Genomic DNA, 23861 nt, shown 5'->3' on the forward strand with positions numbered 1-23861 from the left:
TGTGTTAATAAAATAGTGGATATGGTATTGACAGTATATGATTAACTTTTAAATCTCACTTTAGTTGACTTCATCCTTTCAATCCAGTGTTTGTTCTATTTAAAAAGAACCCTAGCATAAAACACTTTAGCAGAGATGGGAGGATAAGATGAATTTTTAAGTTATGTGTTACCTTTTAGTCAAACCTTCTGTTTTATTTACAGTGGCTTCAAACAGTATTAGAAAGTACAAATTTATACTAAAAACATAAAGCTCCAAGCTACCCTAGTAATTTTAAGATGTAATAATCATGCATATATAAAGAGTAAATTTATAATAGAAAGCATTCCTTTCAGCAATACCTGTTCATATTTTTAAAAACTGTGTTTGCACATGGAGATGAATAAGAAAAGCATGAAATAAAGTGGAAACTTTCAAATATTTAATAGTACCATTAATATAAACAAACACTATATTAAAAATTGTTTGCTTTTTAAAATGCTATTATAAATTAAATATACAAACTAAAAAAAAAATCACATTACAGAATGCTATAAATAAGGTTGATGAATTCAGAGTACCTTTGAATATTAAAAAAAGAAAAGTTTTAAAAATACTTTCATACTGTTGCAATAGATTTTACAAAATTTAAAACTACATTTTCCAGGAGAAAAGATTTGGCCACTTAATGCTCCCATGCAAGTCAAAAGAACATCTGTTAGCTGCCCAGAGCAAATTCCACAAATTTCCTGGTGTCGATAACACTGAACCTGCCTTTTCAGTACCTTAAAACTCTTAAGTCCCTTCTCGGGTGCTTATATGTCCATTTTTCGAAGGCTCATTCTGCTGAAGGAATCTCTGGAGAGTGAGGGAAAAAAAACGTGAAATGAGCTACTACAACTTAAACCACAGAATGTAAGTTTTATTTCTTGCCAATTGAATAACAACAATCTGTTGCAGAAAGCGTTTCTTCTATAGAACATTGGTTAAGGATCAAATGTTCAACATTTCGAAGTTACGATAGCACTGAACAAGTCCTTAAAAGTTCCAACTGTCTCACCACCTCTGAGGTCACATGATCACGATCTGGGTCTTTGCAACCGGCTCACACTTAATGACTGTTGCAGTGTCCCACAGTCATGTGATTGCCGTTTGCAACCTTTCCTGCCAGCTTCCCACAAGCAAAGACAATGGAAGAGTTGACAGGGAAGGTCTCCAGTTGCTCGGTTAAGTCTTTCTCACCCTTGCACCCTACCCTAGCCGCTCTGCGCTCATGCTGCATCTCCCTGGCCACTCTGGCACCCTTCCCAAGCGTACCCTTCCCAAGTGCGTGCTGCACACTCCCATGTTCCCTCTCCCACCTGGCAGGAGCAACTTGTCTGTCTGCTGGCCTATTTGTGAGCCACCTTGCAACTTCCTGCTAACTTTCTCATTAAATTGGATTGTTGGAAGTCAGCAGCGAAGTTGTGAGGAGGTCCTCTGTCAATTACCCATAGACGGAAAAAGACAGCCGGGCTTTGAGCCAATCAATATGTAATACAAGTAGTCCTAGATTTAACACTCATTTATTTAGGGACTGTTCAAAATCACCACGGCATTGAAAAAAGTGACTTCACAACTGTTCCTCGCACTTACGAATGCCACAGTATCCTCATAGTCATGTGTTCAAAGTTTGGGCGCTTGGCAACTGGCATATATTTATGACAATTGCAGGGTCCTGGGGTCATGTGATCGCCTTTTGTGACTTTCCTAGCAGGCTTCCAACTAGCAACGCTTAACAATCACACGGTTCACTTAACAACTGCAGTGATTCACTTAACAACTATGGCCAAAAGGTGGTAAAATAGGGTGTGACTCGGTTAACAACTGTCTTGCTTAGCAATGGAAACTGGTCGTAAGTCAAGGGCCACCTCTATGGAAAATGGCACCATCTTACCCAATAGGTTACGTAAGGTATAGTTATGGTAGATATTTTTTTTTCATTCAGGAGGCCTTTGGGGGAAAAATGAGAAATGTTGTATTAGAATGACCTGTGACAAGCAGCAGGTAGAACAGCTTTGTATAATTGGGGTATTTTTCTATTTATCAAGGGCTGAAGGGCTTCTTTGAGACGATGATAATTTCTTTCAAGTTCCCGCTGATACTCTTTTTGGTCTGCACCAATCAAGCTTTTGTTTTTGCGTAGGGCGTCCTCACATCTAGAACACAATACAAAGTATTTTCAGTGAGCAACTGATTATAAACGTATTAGATGATAATTAAACATTTTGTCAATTTATCTTTGTTCGTCCTTAAGTTCCTAGATAATGCGAACTACGCCTATTTGAAAGTTCATTTCACATAAAATCAGTGCAGCTTGATTTTTGGGGGGTAGTCGTGCTGTACTGCTGAAGCTGGTTTTTCAGCACTATAGTTTCTCTATATTTTGGCACACTTGCTACCAAGTAATTGTGGACATTTTCTTTTTTCTAATATGGAGAGCTTTTTGAAAAAAATAAAACCAATTTACTGTCTATGCTAAATGTCTGGCCTCCACAACATTTTACAAATGTAAATAGGTAGCACTGTCTCAAATATAAAGATAACCTGCTTTTTCATTAAAAAAAGTAACATTTCAGTAATTTCTCAAAATTGTATTAAGAAAGTATCTCCTATCCATTAGACTGAAAAGTGGAAAGGGACTCAAATAACACAAGAGACATAGAAATGAGCACCCAAAAGATTTGTTTTTGCTAACCGAAGGGGGAAAAAAAGTACAGATCTTTATACTGTAACAAATGATACCTTTTGTAACAAACATGTACCAAACAAATACCTTTTTGTAAAGTCTTTGAAACAAAGCCGAAGTTTATTATGGTGGCGGAAGAGTTTAGGATCATTGGGTATTTCAGATAAAAATACTTGTGCAACCTCCAGCGGCCCCTTAATGGAAAAAAGGACAAGATAATTTTATGGACACGACATATTTAATAAAATGTAGATTTCTTTAACCTTATACATCAAAAGCCCTTAGACAGACAACACAAAAACCAAATCACATCATTGCCTTTAATATATTGAAAAAGATAATATTTGGGGGCTAATTTGAGGTGTTTTTATTTAGAATTATGCTACTTCAGTTGTATGAGGCTAAGCAACTAAAGCTATAACCTTGAGCTATCTGCAACATTGCAAAAATCAATAAAACCAGACTATAAAACCAGTAAACTAATTCATAAATGCACTTCTTAGTTATTATAACTGGCACTATAACTGTCATTACAGTAGGGATGGGCAACTCTGACTCCTTTACAACCTATGGACTTCAACTCCCAGAATTCCTCAGCCCACAACGTTGACTTCATCTTTCGGTTGACCTGGGTATGTTACCCAACTCTCAAAGATTCTGGGCAGGTCACAACAATCAAATTATAATAAAACATTAAAAAGTAAAAAAAAATGGCAAGCACGATGAAGTGAGGGGGTCTCATTCTCCCTTGCCGAAGGCCTGGGCAAAGGACCAGGTCTTCCTAGCTCTTGTATACAACAACAGAGTGAGGGCCATCTGGATCTGGATGATTGTGGCTCTTTAGGGAGGAACAGAGTTGAAATTTTACCTCCCCCTTTTCCAATCATAGTAATTGTGCATTCTTGTTTCTTATCAATTCAGGTGCCAGTACGTAAGTCATCCTATGATAGAAAATTATCCATTCTTTTCACTTCCATGTATGCTAACAGGAAGAAATCTGATACAGGTAGTCCTCAACTTACAACAGTTCATTTAGTGAGTGTTCAAAGTTACAATGGCACTGGAAAAAGTGACTTATGACCGTTTTTCACACTTAACAACCAGTGCAGCATCTCCACGGTCACATGATTAAAATTCAGATGCTTGGTAACTTTATGACAGTTGCAGTGTCCCGGGGTCATCTGATCACCTTTTGCAACCTTGTGACAAGCAAAGTCAATGGGGAAGCCAGATTGGCTTAACAACTGTGTGACTAACTCAACAATTACAATGATTCATTTTACAAACGTGACAAGAAAAGTCGTAAAATGGGGCAAAACTCACTGAACAAATGTTTCACTTAGCAACATAAAGCTGGGGCTCAATTATGGTCGTACCTCAAGGACTACCTATACTACATGCCATTTAAAGTCCTCCATGTAGCCATCGAAATAAAGACTTGTACTTAACAGCATACTCTTAACTTTTAAATACCCAAATCGTTGTGCTTTATGATACTCTATATTCTTACCTGATTTACAGTGGTGCCTACTGAGCCCTGAAGCACCATCTGGAGCATCTTTGGGTCTGCTGGATCTTGATGGGTTGCAAAAGCCAATTCTTGGGTTTTTTTCTGCATGTCCTCAATGGCAACTTCAATTGGTGTCAAGATTATCTAACAAAATAAAGACCCAGGGGTATGCAAAAAGCATTAAGAAAATTTACAGATATTTTATTTTCTAAATAAGGGAAGAAAACATTTGGATTTTTCCCCTCCATTGCCCAGTGCAAAGTAATACTAAAAAAATAGTACTTAAACAGGTGGCCATTGCTACCAAATGCCCCAGGAGCCCATCTAATGTTTCAACTAATTTTCTAATGCCCTATACTAGCTTTCTGCAGTAGAAAGCCTGAACAATCTGAAAAATATTCTGTAAAACATTTTTTACTGGGCAATTTACTGGGTAATGGACCCTAATTACTGATTGATGATACCAAGATTCACACACTAAACCACAATTGTGGTTTATTTTAACCACAGTTTGCAGAATACTCCATAGTTATCTGTGTTCGTGCACAAAAGCTGAAGATAAGAGCTGTGGTGGTGCAGTGGTTAGAATGCAGTACTGCAGACTCTGCCGACTGCCAGCAGTTTAATCCTGACCGCTCAAGGTTGACTCAGCCTTCCATCCTTGCAAGGTTGGTAAAATTAAGACTCTTGTCAGAGAGAGGGATGTAAAGCTGTAAAGCACTATGAGGTGGTATATAAGTATCATTGCTATTGCTAAGTGCTATTGCTAAAGCACACAGTGTATGGGTTCACCTATAGTACAAAGCCAAAACCAAGTATAAACATTATTTAGTGTGATATGTGGATCTAATTAATTCACAACTTAGGAATGATGATAATAATAATGAAGCAGAAAAGATTTTATTTGTAAAAGATGGCTACAAAGTCAATACATGAATTAGTAATTTGAGAAGCATACTTTGATTTGTAAGGATTTTTTAATTCTGAGAACTACAAAGCAAAATGGCAACTTTCAATTATGTTTTTTTAAGAAATGAAATGGGACTATGGGCCATTAATTTAAGACTCAGACAGATACGTTGCATTCTTTCACTTCACTCTTTCTTCTACTTCATCTCCTTCACCATACTTTAAATTATAAGCTTCTATAAATTCAGGGTGCTTGTTTATTCAACAGTCACATAAATCTATGTTAATAATAGCAGCAGCAGAATTTTGTGACGAACAAAGCATAAGCTGTTTTCTCAAAGACTCGTGAAGATGCTACCAAATTAAAAATAACTTGATCGTTTTTAAGTGTTGCAAATTAAAACGGAGTTGTCTGAAAATACTGCACTAAACACATTGTCCATCATTTCCTTCATCACCCAGGCCTTTTATCTCTTTTAAAGGCAGAGTATAATGGAAGTACAAGACTTACTTCTTCCTTGTGAATGACGTTTATCCTTGTCTTAATGTAAGGAAAAGCATGTGATGTGGTCAGGATAGTCTTCCTTTTGAACTGTTCGTGCAACTCCCCATGAGCTCTGCCATCCAATGTGAACGGGGTACAATACATGAATCGCCGCAAATTGTAGTTTTTGTCAAAATAAGTTATCCTGTCCTTCATTTCGTAAGTATCAAAATAAGGCTCAACGTAAGTGATTTGTATATAAGCCTGAGGAAGGAAAACAGATTAACAGCAATAAAATGTTAGAACATAACCGATCACAGAAATGAGTGGTTCTATTAATGCTGGAAGAAGCCCTTTCCCACATGGCAGGTTCTGAAACTAGCAGTTCACAGTTGTTTTTAAAGGATGGTGAACCTATGGCACGCGTGCCAGAGGCGGCATTCGGAGCCCTCTCTGTGGGCATGCGCGCTGTTGCCCCAGCCCTGCCTTCCCCCCATGGCCCCCTCATCAGCAGCCCCCTGGAGGACAGTCGTCCCCAGGCGCGGCCTGCACGGAGCAGTGCAGCCAAGGACATGGCAGCCGGGCAGCAGGAACAAGACTCTATCCTCATGCCCTGTCGCACACAGATGATGCTCTGGGGCACGGAGTGGCCCTGAGGGCGGGCGGGGACGGGGCAGAGTGAGTGAAAATAAAAACTTGGTTTAAAACAAACAAAACAACCCCTTTCTAACGACGCCATGCTTAATAAATTTTATTGTATTTTATATTTGTATGATTTTCTTGATGCCTGTGGGTAATAATAATAATAATAATAATAATAATAATAATAATAATAATAATAATAATAATAATAATAATAATAATAATAATAATAATAATAATAAAAGTTGGAAGGGACCTTGGAGGTCTTCTAGTCCAACCCCCTGCTCAGGCAGGAAACTCTATACCATTTCAGACAAATGGTTGTCCAGTCTCTTCTTAAAAACTTCCAGTGCTGGAGTATTCACAACTTCTGGAGGCAGGTTGTTCCACTGATTAATTGTTCTATTAATTGTTCAATTGATTGGTTCTGAATGTTTGCCCTCACAATTATGTGATTTTTTTAAAACCCCTTTTTATTTTGCATGGTCTTTGGACATAATAAAGATAAGTAAGAGCTATACATATGTTGACAGAGCAGAAGCAGTATAACAAGAGAGCAGCTTTATTCCTCCTGATCAATTTCATTCCTGAAACATGCTATATTCATATCTAGATTGAAAGGGAAAGTGTAAATACAACTTGTTATCCTTATTCTCTTGGGAGAAGTAGTCAGGTAGTTAGGCCATTTCTAACATCACACAGAAAAATGTTCATCAAGACAAGGCCCAAAATACAATGTTTGATCATAAATTAATATCTTACTTTATTGGCATCTAATTTGCACTTGTCAACAGGGTTAGAATCTTTAATAACCTCAACAGCATCTTCACCAAACCTTTCTCCATAAAATCCCTGAAAATGATAAACATGATATTAAGAACTGAACAGAAGCCAACATTTTAAACAAAAGTTGAGCAAAAACAGGCATTCCGTCCCATCACAACTGACTTCTTTTTCCCAGCTTTAGAACTGCAATATACAGGACCTGCTATAAACCTAGTGATTTTATCTGGTTTGAAAGCACTGTTTCTTATCTCTCTAGCTTCAAACATTACTCATTCTCTATTATTATCATGCTTTCTGCTCATGACATTCTGAATAATAAATGTACTATAGTTTGTCTGATTTATGTCCTGTGTTTCCATCAGAGACTCAAGGTGTCATGCACAGCATTCTTTCCTCCAATTTTATCCCCATAACAAATTTGTGACACATTGGGCTGAATATGATAAGTTACCACGGCTGGTGATGGATCTGAACCTAGGGCTTCCATGTCATAATCCTAATTCACACACTCTCAGTTTAACCTACCTTCAGTGTTGCTGATGTGGGGAAAAACAGAATGATGTGCTATGTACACAACCTTAAACTCGTGAATGAAAGGCTTAAATACATTTTAGAATTATATTTATTTTTCACATTTCTGAACCACCCATCTTCCTCAGAGAGGGACTCTGCATTGTATATGTTCTGAGGAAGTTCATTTTCCCACTGCTAATCCTCATATAGACAAAACAGAATTATCTAGAGCAGTGTTTCTCAACCTTGACAATTTTAAGGCATGTGGACTTCAACTCCCAGAATTCCACATGCCTTAAAATTATCAAGGTTGAGAAACACTGATCTAGAGCAAGTATCAGCATGGCGGAAAGTGTGACTTATTGTTGTATACAAATAAGGAGAATTTTTAAAATTAAAAATATTGGTTGATATATATATCCCCCAAGTTCCAATGCAACTAGATCATGAAAGTGACTTTCAAAACAATGTAAACTGAAGCTACTAAAACTAGTATAGTTAAAATTTCATTGAAATGCAGTAAAAGAAATAAAGTAAAAGTTTAAAATCTTTATTAATGTAGGCAAATATTCTAAGCTTGACCAGGAAATCTCACCTCTAATCTATGAGAAATTTCAGCAAGTTTTGTTATAGCAGGCTCCTTGTACATGAACTCCTGTTCATCCAAATCTCCAAATTTAGTTCCATAAAAGCCAACACGGAAGTATGTACCAAACATTCGCTTACCATCCTAAGGTATATAAAGTTATGTGATATTTAATATAAAATACGTTGTTACTCTTTAAATAAAAATTCTCTAAAGTACAACCTCATGCAAGGATATAACAACAACCAATCAACTAACCAAAAGTACTAGTGATATTTTATACAAGGTACAGCACAAAGGCAAAATTCAAAATTAAATTTTACACTTATGAGATTTATGGGAATCTCATGCATTATTGGGGAAAAAAACCCAGTGGCTTAGCTCTGCATAGGAAGAATGGAATAACTTTTAATGGCCTGAATTTAGATGATACTATGAGTATCGGTTGAAGAGGGTTCCTTAGAAATGGGTTTCTTTTATTTCTACAATTATTGGAAGATACATTTCTAAATTCTACAAGTTTGAATAACTTCAGAATAAATCTGTACATTACAGTCTAAGCACTGATGTGAATTATGTTCAACTGTTAGCACTATTGTGGTTTGCTATGGATGTAGCTGCACTCAAAAGGAACACGGAGGTGCTGTGAGTGTGAAATGACTGTTATCTGTAACTTCTCTTAAAACAATAGCCAAAGATTGAAACAGCAACCTTGGTTTCAAGAAGTTCCACTTGGCTATGCAAGGAACATGACATTATCCCAATGTGTCATATGTGATGCTAGCTCTATATGTAATGTAGAGTGGAGAATGCCATGGTAACAATCTTGAGTTATTCTCAAGTATAATTTTATCTTCTAGAAGAAATGAAAACAATTTTGGGAAGATGATTTTAGTTACGCTGTCACCAAACTTTCTCCAACCATTGTTCCTGAGGTCATACCGTGTGTCTGCAGCTCAAATATCAGTGACAGTTGAAATTCTTCTGTTTGTAGTAATAAGATTTGCATTGCTAACACTGGAAGGGATACAGGTCATCTACTCTATCCTCTATGTAGTATAGGTATAATGGTTATGGTTTAAGGAAGTTTTGCCTGCCGGTTCTCCCTTTGTGCATGTCCTTTTGTGCCATAAAAACCATGTGCATGTCTAGGGGGATTTGGGTCATAGGGTGCAGAGTTCTATAGGATGGGAAATATCCTGTGGGTTCTTTATAGGTTCCCATGCAGTTCCTTTCACTTGGGCATTTAATAAAAGCAACACTAAAGCCAAGGATAGCAACTGTTGTTTTCCAGACTATTGAGATTACAACACCCAGAATCCATACCATTGACATACTAACCATGGATTAAGGGGATTGCAAAGGAAGGCATCTGGAAAAGCACCAGAATGCTTATCCCTGATTTATAGCAGCAAAACTGAAAAAAGGGCACTGTTTTATAAAGACAACATGTAACTAAAAGATACAAAGCAGCACAGAGTTTGAAATTAAGGTTACCCGTCCTGGAATTTCCTCCCCCACAAAAAGATCACACTACTTGAACAAATATAGCTGAGAAAAGGACTCCAAATGTTCACCTTGACTCTCATGGCACAGTTATATTCTGTGAACTACCTTTCTCTTTTTTCTTAAAAAAAGAAAAGGGGAAAAAAAAGAACAACACAGAGAGATTTTGAACTTTGTGTCCCACTACTATGTTTCAGAATTATGTTTAATAGAGAAGAAAAGAGTTAAACCAAGCCTCCAGCTTAAGTTTCCAGCTTTAGGAAAGTTGACTCAGGCTTCCATAGTTGGTAAAATGAGGACCCAGATGGTTGGGGGCAAGATCCTGACTCTGTAAACCGCTTAGAGAGGGACTGTGAAGCACTGTATAAGTCTAAGTGCTATTGCTGTTTAGGCTGAACAGAGAATCTTTTAGGAAGATGCTCAGATTGGGATATGCAAAAAGCTTCAGGGGAAAAGAGCACCCTACTGTGGTTCTTCCAGGAAAAGTTGTTTTGTACAGAACCTGATCGGACAAACAATTAAAACTTTTAACTATTAATTATTAATTAAATTACCATTCAAGATTGGATCTGGGCCTATTCTTCCAATGGTTATTGGTGTCTTTCCTCCTTTTAGAACAGGAATCTCCAAACTTGGCAACTTGTGGACCCCAATTCCCAGAATTCTTGGCTCCCAGCGTGACTGGTTGAGGAATTCTGGCAGTTAAAATCCACGAGTCTTAAAGTTGTCAGGTTTGGAAACCCTTGTTTTAGAAAATAAGGCTTCATCACCATCAAATGCAATCAGGTCCAGTTCTTCAAAGGCAAAGAACTCATCATATGAGCAGCAGGGGTGAAGGTCAAGTGATGTGCATTTACTGATAAAGGCTACCCTTTACATACTTCCAGATACATATTTTTTAAAAAATTCTGACTGTTTAGAAACAACAGGTTAATTGGATTTGCATACCATGACATGGCAGTTCTGAAAAAGCCTGCCGGTCTATAATGTGGAATAATTTGAAAAATGTGCTTAAAGTTTCACTTTTTACAGGTCAAAATTGTCAAACAATTACAGATGGTCCTCAACTTATAACCAGAACTGGTTATGAGTTCTGTTGGAAATCATTGTGGTTATAAGTTGAATCGGACCTGATTTTATGACCATTTTTATGATGGTCATTAAGCAAATCACCCTGGACATTAAATGAATCAATGGTTGTTAAGTGAACACCAGGGTTGCAAGTGTGAACACAGGTGCAGCTTTTAGACCTGCCAATTAAACAATTGGTCAAGCAAACTAGAAAAGGACATTAATATCACTTCTATCTGGTGTGGTTCTAAGACCATCATAAACCAAACATTTGTATGGCTTCAATAAAAGTCCATTTTAATAATACATTTAATTGGATCATTTTAAAGTGTAATTACTTGTGGAAATGCAAAAACCTGGTCACTCTCAAATCAGGCTCAATCGTCATGTATCCCCAATGTTTTTGTAGGTAATTATGAATTTTACAGCGTAAGAACATATTCTGCAAACAGGATTTAAGAGCTGTCTTAAGAGGATGTTTTCTATATTTTTACTTTTCATTCTACCCACAGACTCATGGGGAGATAAAACACAGGCAAAGAGATTTGCCCCTCTACTGCCCTCTAATTATTATTATTTAAACCTGTTAAACTAAAAAGCTATATGCCCTTCGTTTTCAGACAAGGTGCTAGCTGATATAACCAGAGCCGCTTCAGATTTCTTTGATCATCTGTCCAGGATCATCAGTTAAATAATTTACCATGGGAGAATGGCAGATAGTCAGCCATATTGCATGAACACAGCTTAAAAGTAAAACTCAGCTCTGTGAAGATTACGCTGGGTGTTTGGCTACTGCCTTCAGTAAAAAGCTGCATGTGGCCTTGGTCTAGCTTTGAGCTAGCAGTTTAGATGTCTCCCCTGACAGCTGGATGGATATGATCAAAAAGAAATGAGAGAAACAGCTAGAAGTAAAAAAAAAAAAGGGGGGGGGAGGGAGTAGTTGAGAAAGGGACAATATTGGGGGGGGGGGTGTTGGATCAAGCTGTGTGCACTCTTAAGTTCTGGAAGATTACCTCTACACACTACCTGGATGTGGTACACAGTGGATGTCCTTATATGACATAAACAAATTGTTAAAGAAGATGCATTCTACAGTGCTATCTGATTCCAACCGTATGGAGATCCTAAAACCAAGCTTTACATGTGTTGTATTTTATAAATCCAAATGACATTCGCATAAGCAGACAAGAAGTCTGTGTTAAAAATGTCAGTTTTCATAACTTCAAAATGCTAGCCGTTTTGGTTATGGGGAATACAGTAAGTCTAAGATTTTGGTCAATGAACGGTATACAGTAGAAGTAAAATGGTATTATTAACTGAACTTTTTAATCTAGCGTATTTGCTATGAATGGAGTAAATAAGAGATAGTGTATATTTAATTGCATATTCTGGTTTTTCTGAAGTTATTATTGCCTATCCTGGAATTTTGCAATTGGGAAGAACAAGTGTTACTCTAACACTGAATTAAAATCTGTTTAAAATGAAAACTCTGCAAGTTGTTTTAGGGAGCGTAAAACCAGGGAACACTGAAACAGGCTTTTCACCACAAGGAATCTTCCAATTCATTTGTTCAATTAAGCCAGGGGTGGCCAATTAACTTTCACGAAGGGCCACATCAGAAACTAGGACTATTGTGGAGTGCTGAACCAATAAGGCTGTGAAAGTGCATAGCCATGCATGCACATAAGTAATTTGCAAAAAAAAAAAAAAAGTCACTTTCAAAATAAAAGCAATCCATACAGGTTGGACAGGGACAGTCAAAGGGCCAGATGTGGTCTGGGGGCGGCAAAGTGTCAAAGTCTGCTCTAAGCTAATTATAATGTGGCCCAGCTAATTTGGCCTTTGAAAAAAATTGCCTCCAATGCACCAGCCCACTGTACAAGTTCTAAGGCTGTTCTTATTTTATATATGTAAGATATCTGCTTCTTTACTGTACCTAGAAAATTTACATTTTTCTCTATCAGGTTGCTTAGGCAACGTTACCTAACAATTCAGAACAATGAATCTGTGATGCTCCAAATATTTCTGAACGACAATTCTCACCTGGGAACTGTAATTCAGCAATTTCTGGGCTTTAGATTCTTCAAACTTTATTTCCCAATTATCCTATTTATGATCCATATGAAAGAATTAAGAAAATGCTTGCTGCTATGTAATTAATTAGAAGTATTCTACGATAATGAGTTTCAAACAGATTGCCATAATTCTAAAACAATGGTCACCCAAGACAAATTAGGACTTGGCATATGAAAGGAAGTTTCTTTCCATTTAGCATCCATTTATTTAGGGAGATGGGAATGCGTTGATGGGTCAGTTCCTGGAAAAATTTTAGAATGGAGTGAATGCAAAACATGCTGGAATGAAACAAAGCATTAACAGGCAGAAAATGGAGAGGGCAATAACATCATATGGTATCATGTTATTGTTCAGAATGTGGAGCATTATCTATATGGAAACTCTGATTTTGAGCAAAGGTATTCACAGAAATCAAACTCGTGCTTTCAAGCCATAAAACACATTAATACTCCATGGTCTTTGTTTCTGAGAGATGCAAAATGCAGTTATGAGTAAGGAAGATATTATAAAAGCATTTATGTCTATTATTTTGAGAAAAATAATAGTCCTTGGGAGACAAAGAGAATGAAGGTGAACGCTGTAGAGTCATTACAGATCTGGCAGAGCGGGTATACAGCCATCATGATTTATGAAGGGCTCATAATATGTTATTAGGCATGGTAAATACCTGCTAGGTATAATGTTTTAAATTTTTTCTTCTGCATATAGACCAAAAGCTTTGCCAACTGGGTTTACTTCACCAAACATGACTAAAATCATTCTGTCAATCTTACTACTGTTGTTTTCAACAGGTAGATGAAAATATCCCCAAATATATAATACTAGACTACAATAATATCTTATAATCTGGAATAGGAAGAATAAAAACCAAAAGTTTTTGTTCCAGTAATTTCCTAACTAACCCAGCTTTCAATTTATAACCCAAATTCTGAAGGCCATCCAACTTTTTTACTTGAGGAAAAAGCTACTCACTCATCAATGATGAACCAATCAGCCTCTGAAGTAATTTCCTGCCTTCCCACCAGCCCAATTGAAGAGAATTTATATGGCATTTCATAAACCCCTGAGCTGGCATAAGTCTTTGATTTAAAAAAAAAAAGAAATTATTGAGGGATGCCACGTTGTTAAGAATCATCAACAACTTAGTAGGAACTTACCACAACAGATAATAGTAAAAGTGGGGAGGAGAATCAGCAACCAGGGCAATAGAGGAGAAAACAGAAAGTATTTTAATTAAGGAAAATCAAAAAACAAATAAGCAGCATTTGGCAGCAAATAAAGGAAAAACCCAAGCATTCTAAAAATAAGAACTGGCTAAAAAGCATGCAACGGAGATTAAAGGCCACACGGGGAGAAATATTCAGCAGGAGGGGATGTCAGTGCAAAGCGGTGGATAAGAACATAAACCATGGGTGTGTTTTACCATGCAATAAAGCATTCCTGGACTATGTTAAAACTGCAATTGAGGAGAAGGTGCATTTCAGGGGTCGATTTAGCATCAAACACATTGAAAAGACTCCCCTTAGGCTGTCCTCCATTAACTGGTCACTGAACAGCCATACTATATAACTGGGAGTGCCTCACCTGTCCCTTTGTATCTGTTTGTCTCTTGCAACAGATTTGTGCCAACTATTAACCTCAATAGGAAACCCTCCCTTAGGAGAGAAATATAACTCCTAGGAATAGACGTTGCTACTGGGAAGGCAGATGATTTTAATTTCTTGTAATGTCAAAAGTGAGGAAACTGAAATTGGCTTACAATCCTTCCTCCCCCAAATTTTCTTGCTAAACTGTCATAAACTGATTAAGCTCCAGATTTGTAATTATGGGTAGTCCTCGACTTACAACTAAACCAATTGTTTAGTGACAAAGTTACAAAGGCACTGAAAAAAGAGACTTTTGAGCGGTTTACACACTTATGACCATTGCAGTGTCCCCTTGGTCACCTGACCAAAATTTAGGCGCTTGTCAACTGGCATGGAATTATCATGGTTGCTTTGTCCTGGTATTATCTGATCATCATCTTAAGCTTCCCAGCCAGCTTCTGACAAGCTGTCAATAAAGGAAGCCAGACTCGCTTAATGACTGCATGAGTCACTTAACAACTGCAGTGATTTGCTTAACAATTGTGGCAAAAAAGATCGTAAAATGGGCAAAAGTCACCTAACAATTGCCTCACTTAGCAATGTAAATTTAGGGTTCAAGAGTAGCCGTAAGTTAAGGACTAATCTATAGTAGGTTTACATAGATGGTGTGTGCCATACTTGGATTTTTCTGCGTGAGAAAGCTTTCAAATGCTGCAAAGTTGCACCTTGGGTTTAAAAAAAACAACAACCCCTGAATCCTTGAGGGTCTCCTTGAAGCTGAATGGCCATGGATCAGGGTCTTCAAACTTGGCCCTTTTATGACTTGTGGACTTCAACTCCCAGAATTCCTCAGCCAGCATGTCTAGCTGTGGAATTCTGGGAGTTGAAGTCCACAAGTCATAAAAGGGCCAAGTTTGAAGACCCCTGCCATGGATCCAGGAAAACTGACCTCATGTGCTCTGAGAATTTTTGGGTCTATTTGATAGTGCCTTCTTAAGCAAAATTGTAAAGATCCCATTTCTGCAGTGGGAATGATGAAAATAAAGGATCATGAGCCAGGAAAAAGCAGAAAACTTTATTTTCACAGTACTTTTTATGAGTAGAGGGGACTGATTAAAACACCTAACGACTATATGCAACTGATGCAACACCAAACAAAAGTGCAGATTTTTAAAAATCGCTTATAAAACTTCTCCACACGAACAATGAGTATTTGGATACACTGGCGTTATTTTCAGAGGACGGTCCATGTTTTGTTAGCACATATTCCACACAATTATAAGAAAGTCACATGCAATGAGTTTCCACTGAAATTAATTCAGGACCTACATGCTTTTAACTGCAGTGGATTCCATGAGAACAGGACGCAGTCAGGAATTAAAGAGGCAAAATACCAAAGGAGCAGAGGACAACTCCTCCTCAAAAAGCAAAAGTTAAAAGAAAAGAAAAAAAAATATTTTTACTGAGCTTGTAATATAATCAGTTCCATTTTCAGATCACTTTCGTGGGTGTAGTGAAGGGGTAGGCAACCTTGGCTTTTATGACTCGTGGACTTCAACTCCCAGAATTCCTGAGCCAGCATGGCTCAGCTTGGAAACCTCTCTCTGTCCCCTCAGCATGGCTGGCTCAGGAATTCTGGGAGTTGAAGTCCACAAGTCATAAAAGAGCCAAGGTTGCCTACTAGTCAAATGGATATGTTGCATTAAATCTGCAAGATTCTAAATCCCAACTAATGAAAAAAGGGTGTAGCCTTCTAAAGGTTCCCACCTTTTCTGGCTGAAAGATTCACGTGGGAAAGTTGCATTTGCTGAATTTCTCTGTGTTGCTTGGGGTGTACACGTGCATGGATGTCCCTGAAACAGTGAAATACAGGTAGTCCTCGACTTACAATCACAATTGAGCCCAAAATTTATGTTACTAAGTGAGACAGTTGTTTGCTCCATTTTACAACCTTTCGTGCAACAGTTGTTAAGTGAATCACTGCGGTTAAGTTAGGAACACGGTGGTTAAGCGAATCTGGCTTCCCCATTGACTTTGCTTGTCAGGAGGTCACAAAAGGTGGATCACATGACTTCGGGATACTGCAATCGTCCTAAATACCTGCACCTGAATTTTGATCACATGACCATGGGGACGCTGTAAACAGTCTTAATTGTGAAAAATGATTGTAAGTCACTTTTTTTTCAGTGCCATTGTAACTTTGAACAGTCACTAAATGAACTGTTGTAAGTCGAGGACTACCTGAACAACAATGCTATTGTACAAATGAAGCTGACAATCTTGGCTGTTCTTTTAAACTAGCCACTCCTCAACAGCTATCTATCAGATACACTGGACTTCATCATTCAGAATTCCAAGCAATGGTCGACAGAATATAAAGGGAGGCAAAAGACTGGGGAAGCCTGTTATATTTCTTTAACAGTGTGTGGTAACAACACACTGATGTGATTTAAATTTAAGTCAGTATCAGGAACAGTTTTGGGCTTCAGCAAAAAAGGCTGATGGTGATGATAAAAAAAGAGAAATAAAATGAAATAGATGTGAAATCTATTGATTTAGGATTCCTTTATTTAAAATTATTCAATGTTTCATTTCGATCATTACCTCACACTTCTACTGAAACTAAGAAAGTTTATACCAGATCAAGATCTCAAACTACAAAACTCAAAAGTGTGTTGTTAACTGTTATTTTGCTTCCCTTAGTGTAAGTAAATATTCTGATTAGTTTGAAACTATTAACCATTACTTCCCAGTTTTGACCTAAATGAAGGACTGTTATTAATTTATTAAAACATCTGTGTTAATTATTTGACGGTGGGCCTTACCAGAAAAATAAGATTGAATAATGTTATACGAATGAGATAAAGTTGGTAGGTTATATTTAGATTTGGGGTTGCTGAAGTCACAGTTGCTTTTACAGCTTGCCAATTTTTGTATTGGATCATAATGTAATTTGAAAAGTACTAGAGACATTAAAATTATGCATCACATAATCAAAGCAAATATATTTACTCAATGGGGTACCGAAAACCATGCTCTAACGGAATATTTGGGAGCTAAGTTTTAATCTGAATTAATTTGGCTTTTGTTTCAGTTTCATACAAGAGACAAGTATATACAATTCTTAAATAAATACTTGTTATGTGTTATGATATGAGTAAACTTATGCATTTTTTGCATTCAAATTCCTTGAACATTAGAACTTAAATCGACCCCTGTGTTAGGGGAGTAAGAACATGGTAGGAAGAAATGATATTCTAGGTCAATATGGATGAGAAATAGAATAAAAAAGAATAACAAAACTCACAATGATAAAAATGGTTCATTCCCCAAAGAACCTCATTAGTGTCATAATTCATGCACTACCTAAATTGTCTAAAATGACCACAACAGTTTTACTAATACTTTTTGGTTAATTAATTCAGGTCAATAGCAGACAGCAACAGATACCCACAACTAGCATATGCGGGCAAAGCATTGGCAGGAGGCATCAAACCAATCTATTAGTCTTTTTTACTAGCTAAAAACATTACCTACCTCCCAGCCAGTACTCTGTATAATAAAAAGTAAAAAAAAAAGTATGTAATAGAAACAAATGCAGAACTTTCTTGACGTGCCATCAACAATACAGCAGTATACATCTACAATGGTTTAAAAGATTTTTAGGGGCCACGTATTTATATTATTTTTTTTCATTTTGATGAATGAATGAAGACTAACTCTAAGGATGTGGCGATACATGTCTGCCTCCTATATAGATGTTTTAACTCAAGGGTCCCCAACCCCTGGTCCATGGACCGGTACTGGGCCGCAGTACGTCAGCAACCAGGTCGCACAAAGCCCCATCTGCAGAATGTCTGGTCCACGGAAAAACCTCTCCCCACTTAACCGGTCCCTGGTGCCCAAAAGGTTGGGGATCTCTGTTTTAACTATTCCTTTCTCTTCATTGTGAAGTTTGAAGGGGAACATGATAAAGTCCCCGACAAAAAATGTAAAAGTTTTAATGATAGGAGTTGAGGGATTACAGTCCTGGGCTCCATTGCATTGGCAAATATACACAAACTCCTGGCCCAAACACACACACACTGTGTGTGTGTGTGTGTGTGTGTGTGTGTGTATGTGTGCAATTATTCTTTTTTTATTATAAAGTTCTGAGAATCAAATGAGAATATGAAACCTCTCTTACCACTGCAACATATTCACCATTTCAGCCTGAGACCCAGACTAATGTCAGACTGGAGAAATTAAAACTTTGTGCATGAGTTATGCAATACTTTTTATGCAGTATTTGTTATGCAGCAATGCAGGTACAGGTAGTCCTTGACTTATGACCAATCATTTTTACGACCATTCGTATTTACGATGGGCTCAGCACCAAAAGTGTCTCCAGCCATCGTAAATGGTGAAGCCCTCATCCCCACCCCACCCACCCCCGTGGCTACATGATTGCATTTCAGGTGCTTAGCAACCTGTTCACATTTACGATCCGTTGTCAAGTGCCCTGCAATCGTGTGATCCCTGTTTGCGATCTTCTCTGCTGGCTTCCCCAGAAAGTGAATGGTGAAGTCAGAAGAAGCCAGCAGGGAAGATTGCAAGCAGAAGGAATGGAGGATTTGAGGTCTGTTTCCCCAGCGCACTGGGGAATTTCCCCTTCTCTCCTAGCAGAGAACAGAAATCCTTCACACACTGGAGGAACGGACCTCAAATCTGGCAAAAATATATATTAAATGCCAGCCTTCTGAGTCTTTCGTCTACTATCGTTTGGGGAAGGGTGAACACCAGTCAACACCAGTCTTCAGAAAGGCTCTGAAGGCTGGCCTCTGAAGGAAGCAGCATTAGGGGAGGGAACAACACCCATTAATGCCAGGCTTCTGGAAGGCTCGAACAGACCTTGTGTCTGGCTGGTGAAAGCGATCATTCAGAAGGCCCTTTCTCCAAATTGCTTGATTTGGAGAAGGAGCCTTCTGTACCATTGTGAGAATGGGGTTGACTTGCAAGGTGGAGTTAGTGGCCTTGGCAATCAGGAGCTGCAGATTAACACAAAAGTAAGTGGATCTGGTCTGTGTGAGGAAAGGAAAGGGACCAGGTCTCCCAGGCATGGCGGGATGGGGGAGAGGGGCCAGGCCTCATGAGTGTAGTGAGAAGTCCTGACCCATCATGCCCAGAACGCCTGGACCCTCTCCCTGGCGCTCCACTTAATGACAGCAACTGGGAGACCTGGGATTGCAGTTGTTTAGCAAAGCGGTTAATAACCGCTTTCCGCAACAATCAAGATTCTGGGCCCAATTGTAATAGTAGTCCTCCACTTATGACCATAATCATAAAAAAAATATTGTTAAGAGGGGCGTCACATAACCACACTTGATTTTATGACCTTTGGCATGGTCATTAAGTGAATCACCCATAACTGATAAAGCAAGACACGTGTGACAGTGACTTGCAACCTCCTGCCGGCTTCCCCATTGATTTTGCTTGTGGGAACCTGGCTAGGAAAATCACAAAAGTTTATCACATGCCTGTAGGATACAGCAACTATTCTAATTGGGAACTGGTTGCCAAGGGCCCGGATTGCGATCACGTGTCTGCTGGGATGCTGCAACGGTCACACGTGGTTATAAGTCACTTTGTTTTTTAGCACTGTTGTAACTTTGAACCGTCGCTAAACGAATGGTCAAGTTGAGAACTACCTGCAAGATACTGGTTTCAGAGAATGTCAGTATACAAATAAGAATAAAGTTCATTTTGTACAGACAATGAAGGTGTTTTTAATTCATTTCATAATCATCACAAATTATATAAATGATATATTTCTCCAAGTTCTATAAATGGTATTTACAATACCATATATGCATTTTGCCAAGAAAACTGCAGACCAAAGATCTAAGAAATATCAAAGCAGCCTCTGAAGATATAGGCAGCACCAAGCCGGGGGGGGGGGGGGGAGTTGTTTCAGTAAAATTAGGGTGTGCAGGTCTGATAAATTCAAAATTTCCAAATATTGGGAGAGTCCTTTAAGTATTGCTCCAAGGACTCCAATCATGATGACTATAATAGTGGAATTATGTTTTCATTAGTATTCAATCTGCAAGTCCTATATTTCACATTTTTTTTTCAGATTGCTTTTCCTCAATCCTAGCATCACCCAGAATAGCAACATCAATGACCCAGACTTTCTTCATTTCAATAGTTGTTATATCAGGATGTTATGACCAAGGTGCCTATATGTTTGGATTTTAAAGTCCCATAAGATCTCCATCCATTCATTTTCCAAAACCTTCTCAACTTGGCAGTCCCAATAGTTTTTGCTAAATTCAAATCTAATCATCTGGCTTATTATGGTTATGGTTATCTCTTTTGCTTCAAGTCTGGTTGCAAATGCATGTAAAAAGGAAAGCCTCGAATAATCTCATCCATGTCATCCAAGGTTAAATCAGTGCTGATGCAAAACCAAATCAGAAGGAAACACAGCATTGGAGCTGAATCTGGGCCAGAAAGGAACTATGGGAGTCTTACATGTCTGGTAACCAAGAAACTAGAAGTTTTTCAAGCAGTCCAGAATCAGAGTTTATTCTCTAACCTTTTAAAAAGGGATAATTATTTGTAGTAGAACACTCTCAATAGTAGAGACATCGATATCATTTATGTTGATATAATAGCTTCTCAAACAGATTCAATGGTTAATAAATTCCACACATCCTACTTTTGATATGGTTAGATTTCATGTTTGGAAGACGCTAGAAAAATTAAATTACAATGGTCTAGTTTAACTTTTAACTTACAACCTGGTCTTACCACAGTTTACTGGTGTTATGATGCAAATTTCTTTTGCTTTGCCCATGTTGTAGAGAGCTTACTAGCTGCTGCTAGCTTTTAGCAATAGGAAGCCATGCAGTTCTCTACATCCAAAGATATAGCCGTCTATGTTCCCAGGACGCAAGACACAGGCATCAGCTGCAGGACCTAAAATTAGGTACCTGCCAATCAACTCCACTGAGCACTCAACGTATTGAGTTTGGAAGCTCCAGCATAGCTGCAAGTGTGTAGTGGTTTGTGTTTTTAACTGAGAGTTGGTACAGTTTCAGTTGGTTTTTGCTTTAATGTAATTCTTTGTTTTTGTTGTTCACCATCCAGAGTTTCTTGGATAGATGATTATATAAACTGGATAAATGACTAAAACCTAATGGGAAAAATAGCCCACATAGTAATTGCACTCAATTCTTTCATGTTTTGTGGAGCCAGCTTTCTACTTGTACAATAGGCACAGAACAGAATGTCCAATGGACACAATAATTGCCACCTGACTTAAGTAGGTGGCTCTAGAGAAATTAGAAGAACTATCTAGCCATTGTTTTGTCACCTGAGCTGATCGCACATTTTGTAATGCAACCCATGGACATCTCTTATAGTGTGCCCTTCTGATAAAGTGCATTGGCCTAATAGAAAATCAGGCTGATATATTTTGCCACGTTCTCCCCTATAGATCCCACAGGCATTACCTGATGAACTATCTTGCTGAATGCATCCTGGAGTTTACCATGAATTGTGGCCAGTTTCTTGGCATCTCTGTTAGCTTCATGAATTGGAATAAGGATTTTGTAAACTTCGTTGACCGCTTCATACATACCAGCCTACAAAAGACTACATGTCAGATGGATCTATTGCTTCACCAAGAAAATAAACATCCTAAGTGCAACACATGATAAAAATGCTTCAATATGACAAAGAAATTGAGAAGCTCGTTTGCAATACTTTTGTAACTATAAGAGAATGTAATCTAGGGCACAGAGCAATTCTGAGTGTTCCTTTCAACACATTCCATGAAAAGGCATTTAGGAATTCATCCCTCCATTTCCCTCTTTCCACTACCTTTCAGAGGGTTGAAAAAAATAGCCCCATTATTTAGGCCCTCCTTGTCTTCAAATCTCTTTCACTTTCAGCCTGAACAAGATTTCAAAGGAAACACGGTGCTGAACAAAATAGCAAAATTTGAGCACGTTACAATTGCATCTTGGCTAATTAAAAGTGTTTGAAAGCTGACTTTGCTAACTCCCTCAATATCACAAAAATATGTCCTCTTATCCATATACAATCCAGTCGATATTCTTTCCACTCCTATTACATTTCAGTTCAGTTAAGCAGCTGAAATGTAAACATTCTGGTTGAGATGTTTCATGTTTACCTCTGAGTGCTCAGTGCTTTCAGATATGTACATCATATATCACCTCTACTAGGTAGCTATAAGGAATTACCAGACGAAATAAAGAAAGCATAAAATTCTTCTACCATGGAGAAACAGGCTGCAGCTTGCTCCAGCAGTCCAACCAGACCCGCTTCAGTAAAATACTTTCCAGAACAAATCCCTTCTTCATCTGGAGAGACCACATCATCAGAAACTGCAGATTCTTCTAGAACATTTGAAGAGACATTCTGAGGAAACATAAAGTAATTACTTTCACTGGTATCAATATGCAATCTCTTGGCCAAAGCACTAAATCTTTTCTTGGATATGCAATTATATTTCAGCATAATGGGCTATTCTGGTAATAAAAGCCATAATTCCCTGTTTTGGTTTACCAATGAGAATCTCCAGAGACAGTGAAAATTAAGAAAAGTTATTACGGTGATGTCCAGATTATGCCTCAAAGTTATCATTTTGTTTTGAAAAGCAATTGGCTTAGGTTAATGTAGATGAACACTCATTCATGGAGGGCATACAGTTAAATATATATGGATTGTGATAACACACTATTTGTGACCATTGTTACGTAACTTTCCCCAAACTTTGAATCCATGAACTTTCTCCTACTTGCTGTAACTTCCATTGGGACTGATGCAATCATTCTGTGGGCTTCATCTAATATAGTACCAGCATTTCTTGGTATTTTTTTCATTGCTGGTATGACTGCTACAATTGCAACAGTTTATCTTTCTGTATTGGACATTCTTTGAATTTTGTCAAAATAGTCAGTAAAAGAGCCAAACCACACAGTTTGCTCGAGATGAACCTTCCGACCCTAACGCAAGATGACCAGTCAGTTCTTGATCGAGATAGTTAGACATTTGGGAGGTGTAATTCTAATATATGCAATAATGCAATCATACACATTCCACTGGGAAGACCCCTGCAAATGGAGAAATATCCAAGTAGCTTTCCTACCAGGAACATCAAGAGAATGTTCTCTTAAAATGAGGCATTATGGGGCCAGTCAGTAGTCGCTAAGAGATCACTGAATTTAAATCAAACAGATTTCCCGAGGGGCAAGTCCCGTCCTTCCTGAAGCTAGTGTAGTGTATAGCTAGTCTTTGACTTACAAACACAACTGGGCCTAAAATGTCTGTTGCTAAATGAGTTTTGCCCCGTTTTATCACCTTTCTTGCCAAAGTTGTTAAGTGAATCATTGCAACTGTTAAGTTAGTAACATGGCTGAATCTGCGTTCCCCCTTGACCAGGGGTAGGCAACCTTGGCTCTTTTATGACTCGTGAA

At 38.0% G+C, this 23861-nt stretch overlaps 1 protein-coding gene across 1 annotated transcript in view; it reads right to left on the minus strand.

Annotated features, from left to right (window-relative positions):
- Positions 1-23861, minus strand: part of DOCK7 (dedicator of cytokinesis 7) — a gene marked incomplete in the record, with an annotated part of 134915 nt that continues 111054 nt past the window's right edge. The window contains 9 exon segments of the mRNA XM_015815543.1: positions 1-837; positions 2010-2177; positions 2795-2901; positions 4218-4361; positions 5638-5874; positions 7015-7104; positions 8147-8281; positions 21873-22004; positions 22660-22803. Coding sequence (XP_015671029.1) covers positions 795-837; positions 2010-2177; positions 2795-2901; positions 4218-4361; positions 5638-5874; positions 7015-7104; positions 8147-8281; positions 21873-22004; positions 22660-22803 — 1200 coding nt within the window.

Source organism: Protobothrops mucrosquamatus, unplaced genomic scaffold, assembly GCF_001527695.2.
Source record: "Protobothrops mucrosquamatus isolate PMUCROS unplaced genomic scaffold, P.Mucros_1.0 scaffold347, whole genome shotgun sequence".
Taxonomy (NCBI): Eukaryota; Metazoa; Chordata; class Lepidosauria; order Squamata; family Viperidae; genus Protobothrops; species Protobothrops mucrosquamatus.